This window comes from Euprymna scolopes, chromosome 21 (assembly GCF_053919585.1).
Source record: "Euprymna scolopes isolate OS-2025 chromosome 21, ASM5391958v1, whole genome shotgun sequence".
NCBI lineage: Eukaryota > Metazoa > Mollusca > Cephalopoda > Sepiida > Sepiolidae > Euprymna > Euprymna scolopes.
Window position 1 is genome coordinate 96,402,860 of NC_136502.1, and position 22,673 is coordinate 96,425,532.

General features: G+C 33.2%; 1 protein-coding gene across 2 annotated transcripts; it reads left to right on the forward strand.

Annotated features, from left to right (window-relative positions):
• Positions 1-488: 488 nt before the first annotated feature.
• Positions 489-22,367, forward strand: LOC145242614 (uncharacterized). 2 transcript variants are annotated; one of them, XM_080105728.1, is made up of 3 exons: positions 489-1,361; positions 16,991-17,049; positions 18,162-22,367. In XM_080105728.1, exon 3 carries the CDS (start codon positions 18,264-18,266, stop codon positions 20,208-20,210), a length of 1,947 nt encoding a protein of 648 aa, XP_079961854.1. In that variant the 5' UTR covers positions 489-1,361; positions 16,991-17,049; positions 18,162-18,263; the 3' UTR covers positions 20,211-22,367. The 2 variants fall into 2 exon arrangements, with proteins under 2 accessions (XP_079961854.1, XP_079961853.1); XM_080105727.1 differs by lacking the exon at positions 16,991-17,049 and having other exon boundaries at positions 490-1,361.
• Positions 22,368-22,673: the final 306 nt, after the last annotated feature.

Genomic DNA, 22,673 nt, shown 5'->3' on the forward strand with positions numbered 1-22,673 from the left:
ATCCTATATCTCTATAAAAAAAAAAGTATTCTCCACTCATGCATTGTCAAGTATTGTTTCTATATTTAGGCTGATGATGCACGAGTCACTAGTAACTGTAGCCTAATAGGTCCCTTGCTGTCTACCAAACCCCAATCCCTGTCTCATCACAGGATCAGCTGCGTAAATTTAACATAAAATAATCATTTCCGATCCATTCTAACTTTTTAGAGCAGTTAAATATAACATATATACATATATAATAGTAACGCTAAGTTCGAATTTCGCGGTCGTAAATCTTAAAAAGTAGACCCCTTCCCCCCAAAAATGCACAAAATTTATCTTCCATAAAAATGTCCAACTGTACTAAAACGCTAGAATGGCCCGCAAAAAGAGGATTCATAAAATTAAATTTATATGCGAAACTGATCCCCTAACTTAAATCCATTTTTTCCTGACAAATTTTTGTGTTCACACATAATCGTCTAAAAAAAAAGTAGAATCTCGATTTAGGGGCGTGCATGCATGCCTTAGCTGAAGGTGTTAATCTACCCCTCCCCCCTCCAAGCGTTTCAATTAATTACTATAGATTAGACACTAAAAGTTTATGTCCAAGAAATGGTATTTATGAAAATCATAATTATACGTCATATAATATCAAACGGTGTCAACTCTTAAATGTCCCCGTTAAATTTTAGTCCGTGTTTTGGAATGAGACTTTTTTTTTTTTACATTAACAGGTGCTCCTTTTTTGTAAGAAACAAATTAACAAAACATAAACGTAAACACTTGTTTAAATATCAGTTTGTTTATTAATACGAAGATAAATTGTATCTTTTGTAGAAATAATTAAAATATAACTATATTAAAAACTATCTGGGTCAAAGATTCATTCTATGTAAGTATGTATATATATATATAAGTATATATATATATATATATATACATATGTGTATATGTGTGTATTTTGTTTTGACTTGTGGCTGTGGTAGCCTCGGCTTAAAAATGGCGACTGGAGCAATTCTTCCGTATTTCGTTGATGTTTGAACTGCAGGAAGAGAAAATACGGATTTATCCATTTTATTTACTCGGCTTCAACCGAAGTTTTAGTTTTTATTGGCCTTCATAAACTGTTTTCTTGTATTTATTTCACGTGACTATTTGGTTATTTCAGCCCAAAAAGCTGATATACCTACATCGCCAACAACAAGTCAAGAATAATGACGCTTTATAATAAATAAGTAATGTTTATTTAAAATAATAATAATAATAATAACAACGTGTTTGTGGACATCCGGAAAACAAAAAAGTCTATATTTTTTTTGTGGTTGTTATTTTTTTTTCTAACTTGTGAATTTCTTTTCTACGATCACAAAGAAAAGGTGAGTAAATGTCTATTTATTATTATTTTTTTTTAAGAAAAAAAAAAAAAAAATTTTAATCTCGAATTTGTTGCTTCTCGGCGAATCCGACTCGAGTTTAAAAATTCAAGATGGCGAATTGTAAACAAATATAAATTATATACTTTTTTTTTTGTATATAAACAAAAGTTTTTGTTTTTATTATTATTATTATTCCTTTTAAATATGTAAATCCCTATAATTTTAAACTGATAAAATGATTTAAATAAAGATCCAGAACATTAAATAATTTGATGTTTGTTTCTTTTCCTAAATTGAAACTATTTTTCTTGATTGACTTATAACAGAACCAATAACCATTCCAACCTGCTAAATTGTTGTTATAGTAAACTTGATAACCTTTTAACGTTTGATTTTTATTAAAAATTAAATTATTTTAATAATGTTATTTTTTTAGTTCCGTATTCTATAAATGTGCCACAATTAAGGATATCAAACTTAAATCAAAATTTTTCAAATAGTATATTTTTGGAAGTAAACTCACAAACGTGAAATTATTTAAATATTTTTAGCATTTTTAGCGACGTCATTGTTTTTTTGTTTTTTTTTTCAATTAAATTTTAAGACTTTTTGTTTTAAATGACTCGATTCTATTTTAAATGTGGATGATTTCTTGATACTTATACAGAATTCGGACGTAATATTGCTGACGTTATTTAGAAACCCATTCTTAACATGGGGAGGGTGTTTTAAAAAACTATTAGGTACTTTCACCTAACAATTTAATAAACAAATTATAACGTAAAACTTGAATTCAACTTGAAAATACTCTTAAAAAAAAAAGCATGGTGTTTTCTATGCTTAAGTACCAAGATTTGGTTTTAAGAAAACGTATTTTATTTATTTATTTATTTATTTTTTTACTAAGGATGGATCATTATCAATATCATCCTCCCCTAAAGTTGTTACTTTAAATTTTGTTTATTTTTAACTTCAATGGAAGTTAACTAAAACAAAATACAAAGTTCTCTTGAAAAATAAATAAATTAAAAAAAAGAAAAAAGTCCTCACTTATTTTCTTAAGTTCTCGGTGAGAACAGTTAAACACGACTTACTCCACCAAAAACAGATACTCTGGATTTGGAGAGACAAAATGTCTCCTTCTAGAAGGATTTCTGGTGCTTGAGTTTACGGGTCGTACTAATTTTGGATAGGATTTTAATGTTAAATTCACTGTTTATGGTTTTTGTTTATAAAATTGTTAAATGAAAGTATAGAATAGTTTAAAAAAAAAAAACGTCTCCCCCTGTTAAGAATGGCTTTCTAAATATTATTTCAGCACGTTTTGTAAACTGCACAAGTACCGAGGACAGAAAAATTGAAATGTAATATGAGAACAAATATTGCACTTTAATCCTACCCCCTATGTATGTCAATATTGAATTAAATCTTTATATTTTTTGTTTTAATTCTGCTTGTCTTCAAAGATCAATACCGGTAGAAATCTTTCTAGACGGAGGTAATTTAATTTGTCCGAATCCAGAGTGTATCATTTTTTTTTTTTTAGGGGGGGGGGGCTAGATATCGCCCTCAATTAAAAGCCGACCTTGTGTCTAACTTTGCCCTTATGGGGAGGTAAGTAAATTAGAAATTTTGGTGCTTGTTTTTTTTGTTTTTTTTTTGTTTTTTTAAATGTGGTTTCAAGCAAAAACAACAGTACTTACTTGTCACGCCGAAAATAGTAATATATCCAAAACTTAGGAAAATTCATTCAGTAGAAAATTATTTATAGTTAAAAGTAATTTTGGTACTAAATGCAGTGAATGCACTTATTGATCCGGGCTGAAATAATGTTAAGAAAGCCGTTCTTAATATGGGAGTGTTTTGTACCTTTTCTGTACTTTAACATTACAATTTAATAAAAACAAATATCATAAAACTTTAAACTTGAAAATACTATTAAAAAAAATAGCGAGCGCAGAAGTGCACTGCACTACTGCAGTACTGCAGTAGTGCAGTACTAGCACCGTAATTTTTACGGAAAATTGGAAGAAATTGCATTTTTTCTTAGATGTGAACACATTGAAGATTGCGAATGCAGGGGACATACTTATCTCCCTTTGTGCCACTTTAATGGCTTACGTAGTGTTTTAGACCATGCGATAGACTTTTTTTTTTCACTAAAAACACATTAGCAGTTGTTCTACTTGATGAATTTTCATGTTTTTTAATATATTACTATTTTCGACATGACAATTAAGTACTGTTGTTTTTGCTTAAAAGCACATCTTAAAAAAAAAATCGATCTGTTGATATCTTGACAAACACCGAAATTTTCAAAATATTGCAAAAGAATTTGAAAATTTCAACTCGAATGAAAAGCGCATTTGGGATGCTAGAAACGTACACAACCCGTTTGCCAACCAACTTAAAATGTTGTTTTTAAATATTTTATTTATTCTATTGCAGAAATTTATTTTGAAATATTTCCTTGGTACTTCTACAGTTTATCACCGAAAATAGAGACACCATTTTTTTTTTCGGGCACCTGTCATTAAAATTAGAGGGAGAAATCAGTATTTTAAACTATGATCGGAGTAGGAAAAAAAAATACAAAATTGTTTTATTAAAATTATTTTACGCAAACTTTTCAATAAATCTCTTTACAATTATATTTTGATACATTTTTATACAATAAATATTTTGGTTTTCAAATAGCGCTCCGGCCTCCGCCCAGTTTAAACAATTATGAATTTTCATTTTCTGTTTTTAGTAATATATATATATATATATATATATATATATATATATATATATACACGTTTCATGAAAAACTTTCCCGTTTTCATTAATTATTAAATCGAAAAATTTCCAATTAAACAATTACGGATATATGTTCTCTTTCACTTTCTTTATTTTATTTATTTATTTTTTATAGTTCTTTCCAGAAGTAATTAATATCTAGTTTATTTTTTTTTTTATTTATTTATTTCCTACTTCGGTCATAGTTTAAAATACTGATTTCTGCCTCTGATTCTAATGACAGGTGCCCGAAAAAATGGGGTCGCCATTTTCGGCGATAAACTGTAGAAGTACCATTTTCTTTTTTAAGGAAAGGAGACACCACTTTTAATATCCTCATAACTAAAAAAAAAAAAAAAATTAAATGAAAATAAAAAACGCAGTTTGGTAAATACTTAAGTTTTAGTTGCATGCTAAGTTAGAATAACGTAGTTTAACAGGAAAAGTAATTTAAAAACTATATATATAAAAAATGATTTAAATTTGTTGATGCTCATGCACTTAGGTTACCGTGTCATTAAAAAAAAAAAGAAAATACTTTCAAGTTAAATTGACAATACACGAAATCCTTTTTTTTTTTTTTTTTTTTATTAAATTAGCAGTTCAGCCCGGCTTTGCTCGGGCCCTATGTACTGTTCATAACTTTATGTGAAGATGTGTATATATATATATATATATATATATATATATATATATATATATATATATATATATTAAAAAGTTTGACTCGTGTCCAGGTAACCTACATCTAAAATTTCAAGTGTTTAGACCCAAAATTTGGTTTGGTAGTGTTTGCAAAGGTCAATCTTTCAATTTTGATCTCTTGGCAGCCAAATTTTCGCCCAAAAAACTGATTTAAAAAGCTTGCTGCATGTTTGAATACACTTTCTATAATAGTTCAAATATTTAAACCCAAAATTGGCTGAATAGTTTACTAGAGACTGCAAAGGTAAAATCTTAACTTTGACCCCTTGGCTACCAACTTTTCGGCCAAAAACCGATTAAAAAGCTTGCCCTATGTCTGAATACATTTTATGTAAAATTTCAAATGTTCAGACCAAAAATTGTCTGAGTAATTTGGTAGAGACTGCAAAGGTCATTTTTTATAACTTTGACCCCAATGTTGACCCCTTAACATTTATTGTTTTGGCCTCAAATGAAATTAAAAAGTTTTGATCGATGTCCAAGTAACCTACGTCTAAAATTTAAAGTGTTTAGACCCAAAATTGGCAGAGAAGTTTGGTAGAGTTTTCAAAGGTCAAATCGTTGAACTTTGACCCCTTGACATCTAAATTTCTGGCTGAAAACTGATTAAAAAGATTTTCCCAAATCTCAATACCCATTATGTCAAATCTCGAGTCTGTAGACTGAAAATTGACAGAGTAATATGGTATGGAAATACGCACACACACGCACACACACACACACACACACACACACACTTTCACTTTTATAGATATATAGATTGTTCAGTGAAAGTACAGAATAGTTACAAAATACCCCCCCCACCCATGTTAAGAATGGCTTTCAGAAGTAATAACATTATGTTAGCACGGTAACATAAATGCATAAGTACCAACATTTTGTTTATGAAATTGTTAGACGAAAGTACAGAAGAGGTAAAGGAAACCTCTTCCCCATGTTAAGAATGGCTTTTCTAAAAAACTTTATTTAGAAGCCATTGAATGGCTTGTAAATAACCAGATTTTCAGAAAAGCAATTGGACAAACTCGATAATTCAAACTTTCGAAATTCATGTTGTAATGCCTGCGATTTCCTATTGATCGCTTCAAAATGATTTTCTTCATAGAAATAGGGGTACTTATGCATCTATGTTGCCGCGCTATTTTAAAAATATTTTCAAGTTAAATTCGATTTTAATGATAAAATATGGTTAAAAACTCGCTCAATATATGTTACCGTGACGTAGGCTGACATATATTCGGTGGGTTTTTAACAGTGTTTTGCATATTTTTTATTTTTAACTCCTTTTCCCAAACTTACCGTGTCAAAGAGATATTCGGGGGCAATTTTAAATTTTCCAATACATCGGTAAACACTGTATGTTTTTCGAGCTGAATAAGCATGTTACATTAAATAAAAACACTAAAAAATATCCAATTAGGTAGAAAAGTAACTCATCTTGCCTTTGATAAACTTTTTTTGTTATATATTTGTCTTCTAACAACTTTTTCGAATCTATGTGTACAGTAATACAAACCCTATTTTTTATTTCTTAATCTAAAAGCAATAATTAATGGTCAATCAATGTCCGCTAGAGTACCAACTAATTTGATTTTTAGAGTTATTCGGGTCTGTATTCCGTATTGTTTTTACTGATCATAAAATGATGGGGAAAGGAGTGGCTGGTTACTTTTAATGCATCGAAAACCAAGCTTCTATCTTTACATCATCAACGTTCTGATCCCCATCTGGCATCAATTAAAATGAATGGCTCTCGTCTTGTGGAGGCCTCAAGTTTTGACAGGCTTCTGGGCTTGACCTTTACTCCTGATCTTAAATGGAATACGTACATCAAATCTGTTGCCAAGACCGCTGGAAAAATGGTGGGATCCTTCTATAGATCCAGTAGATATCTCACTGCTGATGCAATTCTCTATCTATATAAGAGCCAGATACGTCCAAGGATGGAATACTGTTGCCACATATGGGCAGGAGCTGCTAGAAAAGACTTGTCCTGCCTTGATAGAGTTCAAAATAGACTTTGTGGCCTGGTGGGAGATGTCCTTTTCTCTTCGCTGCAACCTCTATCTCACAGAAGAGATGTTGCGAGCTTGTCTCTGCTTTATCGTTATTTTCATGGAAAGTGTTCAACTGAGCTTCAATCTATGGTCCCCCCTCGCCAAACTTTCACAAGAAACACTAGACTAGCTGAAAACACTATCAATAATTTTCCCCACTCTTTATCTGTACCTAAAACTAAACATAGATTCCATGATCAAAGCTTCTTTCTTAGAACTGTACGCCTGTGGAATTGTCTTCCGTTTTCCTGCTTTCCAGCTGTCTATAATATGGTTGTCTTCAAGTCCAACGTGAACAAGTTTCTGATGAGCCGTTCCACTTAAGTTAACAAATTTACCGAACTTCCATTACTATTGATTACTATATTGTCCTTTTGACTACTCTACACTCTTTAACCCTTATCCTTGAGTGGCTGATCGGCCTTGATAAGTGGTGACGCCTATGTAAAAAAAAAATAAAATAAAAGCTGTCGGTAAATTTACTGTTAATTTTATAACACAACTCTGAGGATTTCTGTAAATTGCTTGAACAACCTTTGTAACATAGCAAATGCATGCGAAATGACGTCACTAAAAAGAAAGGTATTTTTGAAGGCTTATAATGTAGGAATGTACGGTCGTTATGAACAAATAAATGAATGATAAATAATTCAATATTTTATTATATAATTTATTTATATTTATTTATCTACCTGAATTTTTTTTAACTGTGAATAATAATAATAAAAATTCAGGTAAATAAATATAAATAAAAATATGACGAGATCCCTGGCGACACCAGATGATCTTGCTTTTCAAATAGAGGAAGAGAAGATGGGAGAGGATGAGGTATTGTCAGGGGGGGGGGCCATGCTGACACTTAGTCAAGGAAAAACAGCTGTTTATGAGATTCCTGTCCACCAGAAAAGGGTAAATATTTCAATGAGAAAAAAATATAAATAAATATGATAATAGATAATAGTTGCTCTTAAGCGATTTTAATTTCCATTTTGTACTTATGTAGCGATAGGAAGAGGCAAAAATGTCCAGAAGAAATAAAATATTTCAATGGGAAATAAATAATTATCGCTTATCACATCAGTGCCGGGGTGGGGTTTTTAAGAGAAAGACAAACGAGAATTGTTCCTATATCACGACTGTTATACATCTATCAACAACGGAAAGGTTGTTTTTAAAATCTCTGTTAAGCGAGATGAAGAATGGGGGTCAAGAGTAGGGGTCACCGCCAAGCATTGTTCGACCTGGGGTGACTAATCATGCCTAATTGGTAATAAGTAAAAATCTCGGTGCAGGTGGGGGTTGAGGTTCGGTAGAGATAAGCTCTAAGAGAAAAGAAAGAATAACTCCAGAAAGGTGGAAGGGGAATTTCTGATTTGATAAAAACGATTGGCTTTTTAGAGTTAGTCCTTTTTACTGGCTGGCATTCGAGGCGTCCACATCGCTCTCACTCCGCCTTGGGGTGGGGGGAGCGAAACCCTCATAAGAGCTAAGTTGAAAGGCTCTTGTTCTTAGCTAGGAATTTAATTAGAGGAACTTAAGTTATACAACCTGCATCATGAAGCTTGGACCAAAGAACTCCACGATAAACAAGTGTAAAACGATTTATGAATAATTATTTTGTTTCGTTATATAAAAATGTCCCAGAGTTTTTTCTTGTTTCTTGATTGCCGGCCTGAATGAAGATGCAGTCTATTTCAGGTATGCCCTGACGCCAGATGATGAATGAGATAGACTGGATCCAGCACGAAGCCAGAATGACGGCCGAAATCGACAATCTTGCCACACGGACTTGGGGTCATGCACATTTCGCGTGCCCTGAGCAGCAGAAAGATATTTTCCAGTGACCAGTGGGAGTCTGGTCACCCCTGAGGGGGTCCACCACTAGACAAGTAAGAGTGTAGCCCTGCTGGGTTGCATCTACGCTCCTGTGAGCTGGGAGCAACGAACACGGCCAGAAGTACATCACAAGTATGCTCCCGTGAACCAGGTTAGCGACGGATGCGGCCCGGCCTTCGGACAAGAGAGGGTGTTAGGGTTATAAAAAAAATATATAAAAAATATTGAATTATTTATCATTCATTTATTTATCTGTTCATAATGACTACATTCTTGCATTGTAAGCCTTCAAAAATACCTTTTATTCTTCAACAATGCTTCAAGCAACCTACACAATACTTCTTACTTTAAAGAAGAAGTTCACATTAGAGACAAAAAAGACTGCTCAGAATCACGTTTGACGCTCGAGGGATGTCACAGCAATAACGAGAGAATGAGAAAATAAATGTTGTTATAGAACAAAGTAAAACGCAAGTTGAAGTTCTTTTCTATTCTTTGTCTGCTTTGCGACTGAGCATACGTGTTAGTTTCCAGACATTACACCTTCACCAATCACTTGATAATGAACAGTACTATGAGAGGATTGAAAATGATGAATTAAATGATCATAATTATTTAAAGGAGACGGCTCTACAAGTATTTGTTGACATTGGACTTTAAGATGACCATATTGTTAACTGCAGGGAAGGAGTCCTCTAGTAATATGTTCCACAGTTGGCTCTTGGAAAGAAACTAGCTATAGTGTTAGCATTACAAGTTGATTTTTTTTTTTTTTTTAGATAATTGTTATTTTATCAACTTGCATGAAAAGAGCTATGTAAAAGATGCTTAAAACCGTTTGAATTATGCAAATACCATCAGTAGTTCAAAAGTTATAAGAATTTTAAGTGACAAAATTTATGCTTTTCCGTGGACATTTATTTTTCAAGCTATTCTCATGAAACTTGACACTCTTATGTAAAATGTGTGCTCTTTGTGATTATGCAGTCAAATTTGATGTATCTCTTTACCATAAGCCATGAATTATAAATTCAGATGTACAAATTTCAATTTTTTTAAAACTGGCACACGGTATCATACAGTGGATGTCAATTCACGAACAAAACTAAGTATTATAGTGGTATTTAAATACAGCTTTATTGAGAATAGGCATTTTCTTGCCTCCTCATCAAAGGAGAGCTTAATCTTGGATGTAGCCATTGAATGCCTAAAGAGCATTCATAGCCGGTATTTGCTACTCCCCTCAAAGAAAAAAAATTGAGTAAATATGAATTAATCTCAAATAAATCAAAGAAAATTTTTCATATAGATTTTGGATTTCTGTAAAAGATGGAAATTCCCATAGTCGACTAGTACTTATGCATTTTGGGACCAGTCCAATTTTCAATTTTGTAAATCCTTTCTATCTGGCCCAAAATATACCCCTATTTTCTGAGATGCAACCATAAATCGTACTCTACATGAATCTTCAATGTAACTTTCACAGTACCAGGATACCAGGAATCCTGATAAGCAACAACTATATATTCACTAGTTGATGGTAATTTTTGTAATTTTTATTCTGTTGTTTTACTGAAAATTCAATTAAATAAACAAAGAAATAAAAGTAATTTTTTACCTTGTTTCCACTTTAACATTTAAAATGATTACTTTTGCAGGTTTTAGGGTATGCTGAAAACGAATATCGCATTTAAATTTTCTGCAAATAAGTAGTTTTTTGGATATTAAGCAATGTCATTTCTTATGTTATTGCTGGTGGCCATCTTGGTATGCGCAAACGCAACCCTGAGAAACTATGCACAAACGCGCATACCAAGATGGCCACCAGCAATAACATAAATGACATTGCTTAATATCCGGAAAGCTACTTATTTGTGGAAAAGTTAAATGCGATATTCGTTTTCAGCATACCAGAAAACCTTTAAGGTAGTCATTTTAAAGAAAAATGTTAAGGTGGAAACAAGGTAAAAATTTACAAAATGCATCACAGTGAAATTTTTTATCAAACTGCCTAATTATTATTATTATTTAGATATCCTCTGTTAAAAAAAAAAACGGTTTGTTTTACAGATTCAAAAAAATGGTCTTGACAATGAGTTAAAAATAAATTCATTTCACAATATCTTTTTTATTGTTAGTGTTAGGTGAAAGTACAGAATAGTTAACAAAAAACACCCTTCCTTCCCCATGTTAAGAATGGGTTTCTAAATAATGTTATTATTTCAGCATGGTAGCATAAGTGCACAAATACCTTTTATTTGTTATATATTTGTTGTTTTTTTGACCACTAAAAAACACAATTCTACCTTAAGTACAAATAAGAAGTTAAACGCATCTACTTAAGTACATTGTGGTTTTTTAACGCTTTTAGTGCATGTGTACTAAAAGCGTTAAAAACAACAAAATAGTATTGTTTGGAAATCAAATTTGAAAAACTTGATAATAATTTTTTAAATTGACAAACTCAGAATAAAAAATGACTAGTCTAGTAAGACAGTTTCTATTTTTAAGAGAATACTTTAGTCAGCTCAGCGCATGACGCGCTTAGCGACCGTTTTTCTGTAAGCGGATTTTTTTTCTATAAAAGATAATATTTTAAAGAAAATTCAGCAATTAATAATTATCAAATATTTACATATCATACATGAAATTCTGAAACTATTATCCATATAAAAATGGATGATATATGCCGATTTATCTTATCAATTTTTAAATATTCTTTGTCAACTTTGCTCGTGCGTAACTTTGCTTCCTGTGGTCGTAAAAATCAAAATCAAACACCAATAGAGATGGACTTCTATGTTTATATAGCCTGTAAAAGTTCAGCCATATCCAATCAAATTTAACCCCGTGCATGTGTATCCAAACGTAACGTATAAAATGTAAACATTGAAAAAACTGTTTCCCTTTTTGTTGTCATTTTTTACCGTTTTTCATTTTGAACTTGGAGCATAATTGAACAAAAGCAAAATAAATTAACATCATTGGAATGCTTATTTTATTCTCTTTCCATCAATGTAATTTTTAAAAAAATTGACCAACAAATAAAAAAGATATGACTTGTTGAAGCACATTAGGTATGTAATATTGCCGATGTCCACGAAAATACAGCATACGCTTGTAATGCTAATAGTGTTAGGTAAACGGAAGAAGAAAAGAAATTTCTTTGCAATGATGGTAGAAAGATGAGTGCCTCTATTTGCCTTCTCATGATGGTCAAGTTAGACACAAGGTCAGTTTTTAATGTTCAGAACATCAAGCTCTGAATTGGGGCAAAAATAAAAATTGTCTGTCTACAAGGTTTCCTTCATTGATAGATAATCTACAAGATATTGATCATCAATGCTCTTTAAAGTGCTGCCATAAATAATCGTGTCATTTTCATAAATGTCAACATGATCTGGAAGATCATTGATGAGCATATGGCAACACATCAAAGGCTAGAAATGTCCAAGACCTCGCTGAGTCTCTCTCTTCTGATCTTGAATATGTGCAAGGGGGGGGGGGTCGGCTGGTTGATTTTAATTGCATCTAAGCCCAGACTTCTCTCTTTCTATCATTAACGCTCATCTGGCACCAATTAAAATGAATGGCCCTGTTGTCTTGAGGAAGCACCATGTCCTGACAAGCTTCTTGGTCTAACCTTCACTCCTGATCTGAACGTCACTGAATAAATGGTTGGATCATTCTACCGGTCCAGTAGATATCTCACAGCTAATGCAATCCTTTACATGTATAAGAGCCAAGTACATCCTGCGATAGAGTACTGTTGCCACATCTGGGCAGGAGCTGCATTGACTGAAGTCTGGAAAGTTGGTGTCTAGTATCAGAACAAACACTTCACGTCGCTCTGAACCAAAATGCCAAGGAATAGAATGTATTACAGAGAAGAACCAGATATTGGAGTTCAGTTAAGCATTTTCCAGGTAAAAACAATCGAGTGAAGAAAGACTAACAATATCCATTTTGTGATAGCGGGATTATAGAGAATATCCCCTACTAGATTACGAATCCGTTTTGTGCTCATTTAAACATGTGGTAGTGATTTCCGGCAGTTATGGCCCCAGAATAATGATGTGTACTTCTATAACACTTTTTTTTTTTCTTATAATATACTTTTTTTATAATTATATAACTGTCTTCATCTTTAATTGGGTTATTTTCTGGTGCACTAGAATGATCCAAATGCTTCATCGACCTTAGTAATAAATTTGTAAATCTTCCATTTTTAGATCTGGAGTGCAAGTCTCAAGAGTAAATATTGAAAAAAGTTATATTTTATATATCTGTTATGAAATTAAGTTCTCTGAAAAAAAAAATACTCACTTAATTTAATCAAGTAATTTTTTTACAGCATAAAACAATTTATGACACTGAGCAAAAAGTAGCCATGTTTCGATTTTTAGATCACGAGGAAGGAAGAGAAGCTATTATTTAACATGGGGTGTTGGCATGTGGCTCCCCCTCCCTTCCTTGTGGTCTAAAAATTAAAACATGGCTACCTTCAGTTCGCTATCATAAAAAATTGTTTTTTCCGCTGTAAAAAAAAAACCTCTTGATCAAATTAAGTGAAATTTATTTTTGGAGAACTTTGTTCCATAACAGGTATATACAATATAACTTTTTTTTCAATATTTTCATTTTTTTAATGTCTTGATTAAACTGTACAAGTAGCAATTAATAACATGAAGTCTTTTAAAGATTCAAGAAAAGGGAATATAAGTCTGGTTTTGTTTTTATTTTTTTTGTTGCCTTTTATAGTTTTAACCAGCAATATTTGACTCTGAGTGTGAAAGAATTAAGTCAATGGCTCAATCGATTAGCATGTTATACTTAGCAGCAGGGACTATGAGTTCGAACCCCACCTAGGCATAAGTAGTTTTACTTTGATCTAAAATGAACTAAAACATTTCAAATTACCTTCAGAAGATTTTGTTTTATTTTTTATTTCTTTGTAAGCTTGTTTCTTACAACAATTATAAAAAACACCTTTCCAACTACCGATTGCCATGGCTAATAACTAGGGCTATGACAACAGCATATTCTTTTCATTGTTTTGACTCTCGAGTGCGTATCCATTGATATCTTATATGCTTTTATAGAGTGATGTGGTTCTCAGTTGATTAACTGTGCCCGACTGTGTCGGATATATACTCAAAACAATGATAAGAATATTCTGTTGTCATAGCCCTAGTAATAACATCCTGCCTGCGAGTCTCACATTCTAACTCCTTAACCTAACATTCACAGCTAACCTGAATTGGAACAAATACATAGAAGACATTACTAAGGTTGCTGCAAAGGTGGGCCCCGTCTACCATACTAGTAAACTTATCACACCTGCAAATATCGTATATCTCTATAAAGCTACCATTTACTGATGCATGGAGCATTGTTGCCACATCTGAGCTGGTACACCAGTCGCTAATCTCTCTCTCTCTCTCTCTCTCTCTCTTAGACAGGATTCAAAAAAGAGTTTTAAATCTAATAAGCGCCACATCATCTACCAAGCTCCTGCCTCTGTCTCATCCCCTCAACATCGTATCCTTCTGCTTGTTTTTCAAGTAATTCAATGCTTTTATTGGTGTCTTGTTGCTTATATTTGATATCGATATTTTTGTATCCACTATTTTTTAGGGCTGTTTTATAGATATTGGTTGACCTGTTAAATGCATTTTCATCGCTTGAGTTATTACTGAGCCTACTTATGATCGAGTTAGGAATCTGTTTTATAATTGATGGTGGGTGATTGGACTTAGAGTTTACGTATATTGGAGTAGCGTTATCTTTTAAGTAGGATTCATGTGTTTTTATCTAAATTTAACGTGACGTCCAGGAAGTTTGTTATTTTTATGTTAGCTGATACGTCTGCTTTTAGGCCTAATTTTTTCATTTCCTTGTGTATGATTTTTTTAAAGTTATCTCCCTTGACTTTGTTATAATTAAAAATAGAAGAAAAAGAACTATAATTTGGTATACGGCCCCATACAATCAAATGTTAAAAACAAAACTTGGCAAGAAATTTCTAGATCTTATTGAAAAACACTTTCCCGCAACCAACCCCTTACACAAAATTTTTAATAAAAATACCTTAAAGTTATCCTAGAGTTGTTGCGAAAATTTAGAGATGATAATTTAAGCACATAATAACAAAATATTAAATAAAAACAATGTAAACAACAACAAAATAAACAATAAAAAAAGTAGACATCATGACAAAAATAAAACTAACACTAGCAGAAATAATAATAATAATAAACCAACCCCGGACAAGAACAACCATACTATAAATAAAAATACTAATAACGAACAAGATAAATGCAACTGTAGACACCGCACACTTTGCCCACTTCAAAATAAATGTCTAACCAAAAGCGTAGTTTACCAGGCCACGATATTTGTGAAAGAAAACCCGAATAACAAGAAATATTATGTAGGTATGACTTCCTTAGATTTCAAAACTCGATACTATGACCACAAAAGTACATTCAACTATAAAAAACACCGTATGAAAACAACACTGGCGAATAAATACTGGGAACTCAAGGAAAGCGGACATTTGCCGGTAGTCGAATGGAAAATAATAAGACAAGCTACCACGTGTAGACATTTAGACGACCCATGTAGATTATGCCTTCATGAAAAATTTGCTATCCTGTACTTTAAAGAACCCCAACATCTATTAAACTGTAGAAGAGGAATAGCAAATAACTGTGTTCACAAGATAAAATTTAAGATAGCGATACAAAATAGTTTTAAAACTAACAAAAACAATAGAAAATAAACAAATAAATAAATTAAATAAACATGAATATACATAAAGGATCACACATATGTATGTATATATATATGTGTATATATATATATATATGCATATGTGTGTACACATATATATATTTATATATAAGCTAACATTAAAAAAAACAAAAAAAAACACTAACCTAGATTTAAAACAGATCAAGAAGCTAAATATCCAGGCTAAATAGAGCACACACAAAGGAACAGGTCAACCAGAGGTCAAGTAGGCCTTTGTCCGATAAATGCATTCTCATTGGCTGATAGGAAGGACGCAGTGGATACTAGAAAGCTGATTGGCTAACTAAAATTTCAATAGAAGATGCGCATATAAAAACGACAAACAACCACAGAACTCGCGCATAAGCCTGAAGAATCCTAGAGTGGATGAAACACGGAATATTCAGTGTAGCTTAATCGCCATATACATTTTATAACTTACTAACTGGCTCTACCTACATATTGAGCACTTTTGAAGTAAATACTTAAAGTTTACGCATAAATCTATACTTTCGTATATTAATTTTATGTGAGTAAATTAAGTAGTTATATATATAAAATAAGAATTACAATTAAATTTACCAAAATGATCCAAGATGGTAAAACTAAAGTATATTATAAATATTAAAGAATTAATATTTATAAAATAATCTCAACCAGATGTAAAAGCACGATAAAACCAAATAGGAGATAGAGCTTATAATAAAAGCAAATAGTTAATAAAACATGTTAAAAAAACACTTTGAAAAAGAGTTAAAAACATTTAATCTGAAAAGGAAACACTTGATAAGTGGATAGTATGTGTTTGTGTGTGTGTATGTATGCATGTATATATATATATATTATTTATTTACTTCATAACAACCTTTTTTTTTTTTTTTTTTTTTTTACAATTAGTTACATATATACTACTCTTCTATTTTTTATTCTCATATTCCTGCCTTCTTTTTGTATACTTACTCTTAGTTATATTATTTAATTTTAATATTTTTCATTTTCTTTTTTCTTGTACTTTATATTTTATACCTACTTTTAATATTTTTTTTTAATTTCTTATTCTTATTCCCAATCTAAATGCTATTAAGCCAGTTTCTATCTATATTTACATTTTGTATAATTTTGGCTCTTCTCTTCGGACAAGAAGAGAAGCATTTAGTTTCAAAGTACTATGGTCTAAAGAGGTTTACTTTTATCTTTCTATCTTTTACTTTTCCTTATTGTTCTGATGCTATAAAAAATATATAAGTAACTTTTATTATTTATCTTTTACTTATATATATCTCATTCAAACATGGTAGCGTTTGAATATACGGATAAGTGGTAGTTTTAGTCATTTGGAACTGCTTTAAAGCTTCACCACTCGCTCAATTTTGACCAAATTGCAAACAATTATTACAGGTTACAGATCACCTTCTCAGCTATATTGTGAAAAGAAAATTTTCAATTTTCTTTCAGTAAAACAAGTGATGATGAATTTACTGGTGTTCAAATATCATAAAAAAAAACGTAAGGAGGTGAGAAACGTTTTTTTTTTTTCCTTTTTTTATGACTGGTTTCCATAGCAACCACGTCGCTTCTGTGACTCCTGTTGCTAATAATTCACTGCTGTCACGAAAAGAGAAGTAACAAGTGAAACAGAAAATGAAAGGGAGATAATTGGGGGGACTTTATTGAAAGCAGACGAGTGCCGTACATTGTTATTACATATGTATATATTATGTTTATGGGGCAAAAAAATAAAACTGAACTTAAACAAAGAACAAGCGAATTTACTGGAAGCCTAGAAAAATCATGGATTACAATAGAAAAATGCGAGCATGAAAAGTAATGTGGTTAAGCTTAAACATGGAAAAGTAAAGGAAGAATTTTTTTTAATATTCAATTTATAACATTATATCATCAATTCTTAATGCCACAATATTTTAAGTTATAAATTTATTATATTTTTTACTAGAATATCTTGTCCTTTTCTTTTCCAGTTTTAACAACCAGTCCTTTACTTTTCCATGTTTAAGCTTAACCATATTACTTTTCATGCTCACATTTTTCTATTGTAATAAAGAGTTCAGGCTCATTACCGTGGGGTCCCGATTTTGAATCTCGCTAGATTCAGCCACTCTGAGTCGTAGATGACGAAACACGTGTCAGTAGATAATTATATTTTAAAAACTATATATACTGCTCCCACATGTGGGAGTACCAAATTGGTTAAAAGGAAAATTATTCCCAACTCGCATTTAGGTAAAAATGCATTTTCGTAAATAATGTAAATAATTGGATTCATTCAAAATGTATCGCAAAAACAAATAACATCTAAGTAAATCGCGATATATCGAAACAGTCGTGCGAGATGGACGAGCGGCTTAAGACTCATTACCGTGAGGTCCTGATTTCGAATCTTGCTAGATTCAGCCATTCTAATGAGTCGTAGATGACGAAACATGTATCAGTGGATTATTCCAGATTAATACAATTCAGAGGTAAACCTTCTCCTGAATTTAACGAGGTTTGTACATGAGCACTCAATATTAAGATTGATCAAAATATTCTTTTTATTTGTTTTGTCACTTAAAAAAATTGTTTTTAATATATTTTATATATATGTTTTTTTTTGTTTTTTTTTAAGGTCTTGTCTTTTAAGCTGGATTTGAAACAACCAGACGTCGGATTAGCGTGATACATATCCTGCATTGTAGCTGAACCTTGAGTCCACACTGCCTTGATAAGAATGGCCGACAAACAGTTCCTGACGAGGCATGGATTTCAGATTGCAGGTAACCTGAGTGGCAAACAATTCTTACCTGGAGGAATCAGCCACACTGTACAACTTGCTCCGATGCAGTGTACGTTTTTGGATGCCCAGGGTGGCATCATCCAAGGCCAGGCTTTCCATCCATCGACTGGAAATGTACACAATAATAATATGAGTGGCGGTCACACTAACATCATCAGCAGTAACAACAACAATAATATGAGTAATAATAATGCTAGTAACAATGCTAACATTGGTCCCCTGGGGGATACCAATTGTTGCTGTGAAGAGTTTTGTTGTGCAAAACAGCAGCAAAACCAACAACATCATATAAGTATATCGCAACATCAACAGCAACAAGCTATCATCGTGAATAATTTAGTCAACCCACAGCTTCAACATAGTCATCATCAATCTCAGCAACATCTCCATCAACACCAACAGCAAAACCACCATCACCAACAACAGCAACCCCTCCATCAACAGCAGCAGCATCAACATCAGCAACAACAGCAGCATCCTCAACTGTCCATAGTTCCAAGACAACAAACCTCAAATCCGACCGAAGTAAAAAAAGAGAAACCTCAACTACCTGAAAATCCAACCATTGCTGACGTAATGGCGTCCTTAGTTCTTCCAGTCTTGAGCATTTCAACTACGGAGACTAGCCATTCTCCAGCTATAACCACCACCAGCCCACAGCTTGTATCTTCTTCAAACTCCGACATTTTAACAACAGCCGCATCCGACATTTTAACGACAGCCACGTCGGACATTTTAACGACGGCTACATCCGACATTTTAACGACCACTGCATCTGACATCTTGTCGACAGCCACATCTGGTATTTTAATGGACACCACGTCTGACAATTTAACAATGACCACTACAAACCCTAATATCTTGATAACCACAAACTCTGATATCCTAGTAACAACAAATACAAATATTGTGAATACCACCAGCTCTAACGTCGTACCGAACGCATATCCTGAGATGATGATGGCTAAAAGTAATCGCAAAAAGTCTGAAGATGACGCTAATAAGACGCGCTACTACTGTGATTTCTGCAACAAAGAGTTTGTGCAGCGATATGTGCTAAACATGCATCGTCGGACACACACTGGGGAGAAACCCCACCCGTGTACGGTCTGTGAGAAGAGCTTTGCCCGACGCGATACCCTCCAAGTTCATACAATGACTCATACGGGCTTAAAGCCATACCAGTGTGAAATGTGCCCCAAAAAATTTGCCCAAAAGGACAAACTCCGCATCCACCATCGAACGCACTCTGGCGAAAAGCCTTATGAGTGCAGCGATTGCAAACGCTGTTTCTCCCAGAAACGTACCCTGCAGATGCACCAGCGAATTCACAGCGGTGAGAAGCCGTTCCGCTGTGAGGTCTGTCACGTTGGTTTCGCCCGCAGCGAGTACCTGCGGATGCATCGTCGCGGCCACACAGGTGCCCGGCCGTATGCGTGCGATCTGTGCTGCCAGAGGTTCGCCAGACGTGATACGTTGCGAGTCCACCGGCGTATTCATACTGGCGAAAAACCCTATTCCTGCAACGTCTGCCCGAAACGGTTTGCGGCTAAAGACAAGCTTGTTATACATAGCCGGACGCACAGTGGCGACCGTCCGTTCTCTTGTGACCTCTGCTGCCAGACTTTCGCGCAGAAAGCAACGCTACGCGTGCACCGACGTATTCACACTGGAGAAAAACCCTATCACTGTGACATCTGTGGAAAAAAGTTTGCGACCTCTGACACAATGCGCCGACATCAGCGCACGCATAAAACCCCGGCTGCACAAGAGCCTGCTGCAAAGAGCAGCCCTACAGCACACAGTACTACAGTCAAGCCAGCGACAGAAGAAAACAAAGGGGAATTTTCGACAGTTAATAATTATGTTTGGTTATTGTAGAATACCTAAACTGTGAAATATATTTAACTTTTAATAAAACCTGGGGTGCTTATGCAGAAAAGGTACTGTGCTATTATTAAAAAAAAAACATGTTTTCAAGTTAAATTCCAGTTTTATGGTATCTCTTGTTCATTAAATTGTTAGGTGAAAGTACAGAATAATTACAAAACACCATGGTTTTCTAAATAACATTATTTTGGCATGGTACCTTGTCTGCATAAGTACCAAATGTGGACTTTCAGACTATCGCAACTGGTGCAAGTGGAAGTACTTATTCTTTAGTGAGTGAAAGTTATTTACTTTGATGCCAAGTAAACTCGAATTTTCATGCACCACCGTTACGTTCAATTTTACCATTTCACTTCTGATCTTCAGAAATTTTTTTGTAGCGTTTATCATCATATATTTGACAACCCCCGCCCCCTTACTCTATATTTACCGTTCTGATGGAGATGGATTAGCAGAAGTAGCAGTATTGCATGATATATTATCATGAATATTGAAAAAAAAAAAAACGTGTTTTCTGCCTTTCATGGAATTGTTTTCTCAATCATAATTGAAGCTGGAGGGGGTGTGTCTGACTTGTTATTTGCTTTCTCTATTTCAGTAAATGTATTTGTGTGGCAGTTTTTTTTTTTACTTGCTAACTTTTGTGTGACAGGACAGATACACACACACTCACATGTGTGTGTGTTGCAGAAGATAAAAAAAAAATTGGTACCATCGGTTTCAAATCCAAACAAAGGAGACCTATATCTTGTCGCCTATATAAGACTTTCTTCAGCCTCTGTTTCTGTTTATTCCCCTGGAAATGTGATCTTGCTGAAGAGAGTCTGACATTAGCGAGGAGATATTGGCCTCCTTTGTTTGGATTTGAAACCGACAGTACCAATGTTTTTCTGATCTTCGGTAACACACACGTGTATTTGTATTTATGTGTGAACAACACAATCACGTTGATACACCTGTTCTCGTCAAATCACCCAAGTTAAGCAACGTTGAGCCTGGCTAGTATCAGATGGGTGACCATTTGGGAATTCTAGGTGCTGTAAGTTTTGTTTCCAGTCATCCTGAACTTCCTCTTACCACTGGTATTTAACAATATCAACTTGGGTGAGGTGTCGGCACCCTTACAGTGGGTATCCATAGTCTTTCAAGACTGAAGAAAGCGACCATATATATATATATACTAGCAAAAGTACCCGTCGTTGACTGGGTTCAAAAACAGCCTACAGAAAATGGATTCTGATTTATGAAAGTATGATAAGTTATGAAAAGGAAGGGTTGTAAAGAGACAGCTTCGAATTTGGGGGTATCAAAACCAAAGCAAAATATGATGAAAGTAAAAATAAAATAGATAAACCCCATAATTTATTATACCATACCTGTTCACACTGAAACACTTATCACAATATTCTGTGGACCTATATTAAAAAACCTTGTTAAACTTTGTGACATATTTCCATTCTTTGGAGGTCAGGTGCGAATGAACACCCCATAATTTTATTATACCATATTTCTTCAAACTGAAACATAATTATCAAAGTATACTTACGCAGATAGATATGAAAAGTCTTTATTAAAGTTTGTGCCTATTTCCATTCTATGGAGGCAGGCGCGAACGCAGACCCCACAATTTTATTATACCATCCCTATTTAAGTTAAAGCATACTTATCAAAGTATCCTTATGTACATCTATATCAAAAACACTTGTAAATGTTTTGTTTTAATTTTTAAATTTTTTATTTCCATACTTTGTGGACCAGGCGCGAACGTAGACCCCACAATTTTAATGAACCACTGTTCTGCCAGATCAAAGATACCCATTCCTGTGTCTCGATACATCTTCTATCATTATATGTAATCAGTTTTTTAAAATCATATAGGAGACTATTTGTGACCAGACACACACACACAGACACACACATTCAGCATTATATTATAGATATGATCTTACAAAAACATTAGAAAGATATCGGTACTGTCGATTTCAAATGGATGTTTTTCTGATCTAGTGTAACACATATATAAATATACGTTATGCTCTTATTTTTGCAATTTTGTTAATCGAGCATTCTGCTGGTGTTCTCTTCCACTAAACTTACATGGGTGTGCATATATATATATATATATATATATATATATAGAGAGAGAGAGAGAGAGAAATAAAAAGGAACAAACCGTATTATGTGTTCATCAACGTTTCGTCAATGTTAATGAACACATAATACGGTTTGTCGGAATACTATTCCCATTATTTTCATCATATAATATATATATATATGAGAAAGAGAAATAGAAAGGAACGAAACGTGTTTTGTATTCGAGACTTCTCCTGGATTAAAAATTTTCATCCAGAAGAAGTTTCGAAATAAAGACGAAATGTTGATGCACTCATACTCGGTTTGTTCCTTTTTATTTCTCTATTTTGTCGGAATACTATTTCCATTATTCTCATCGTA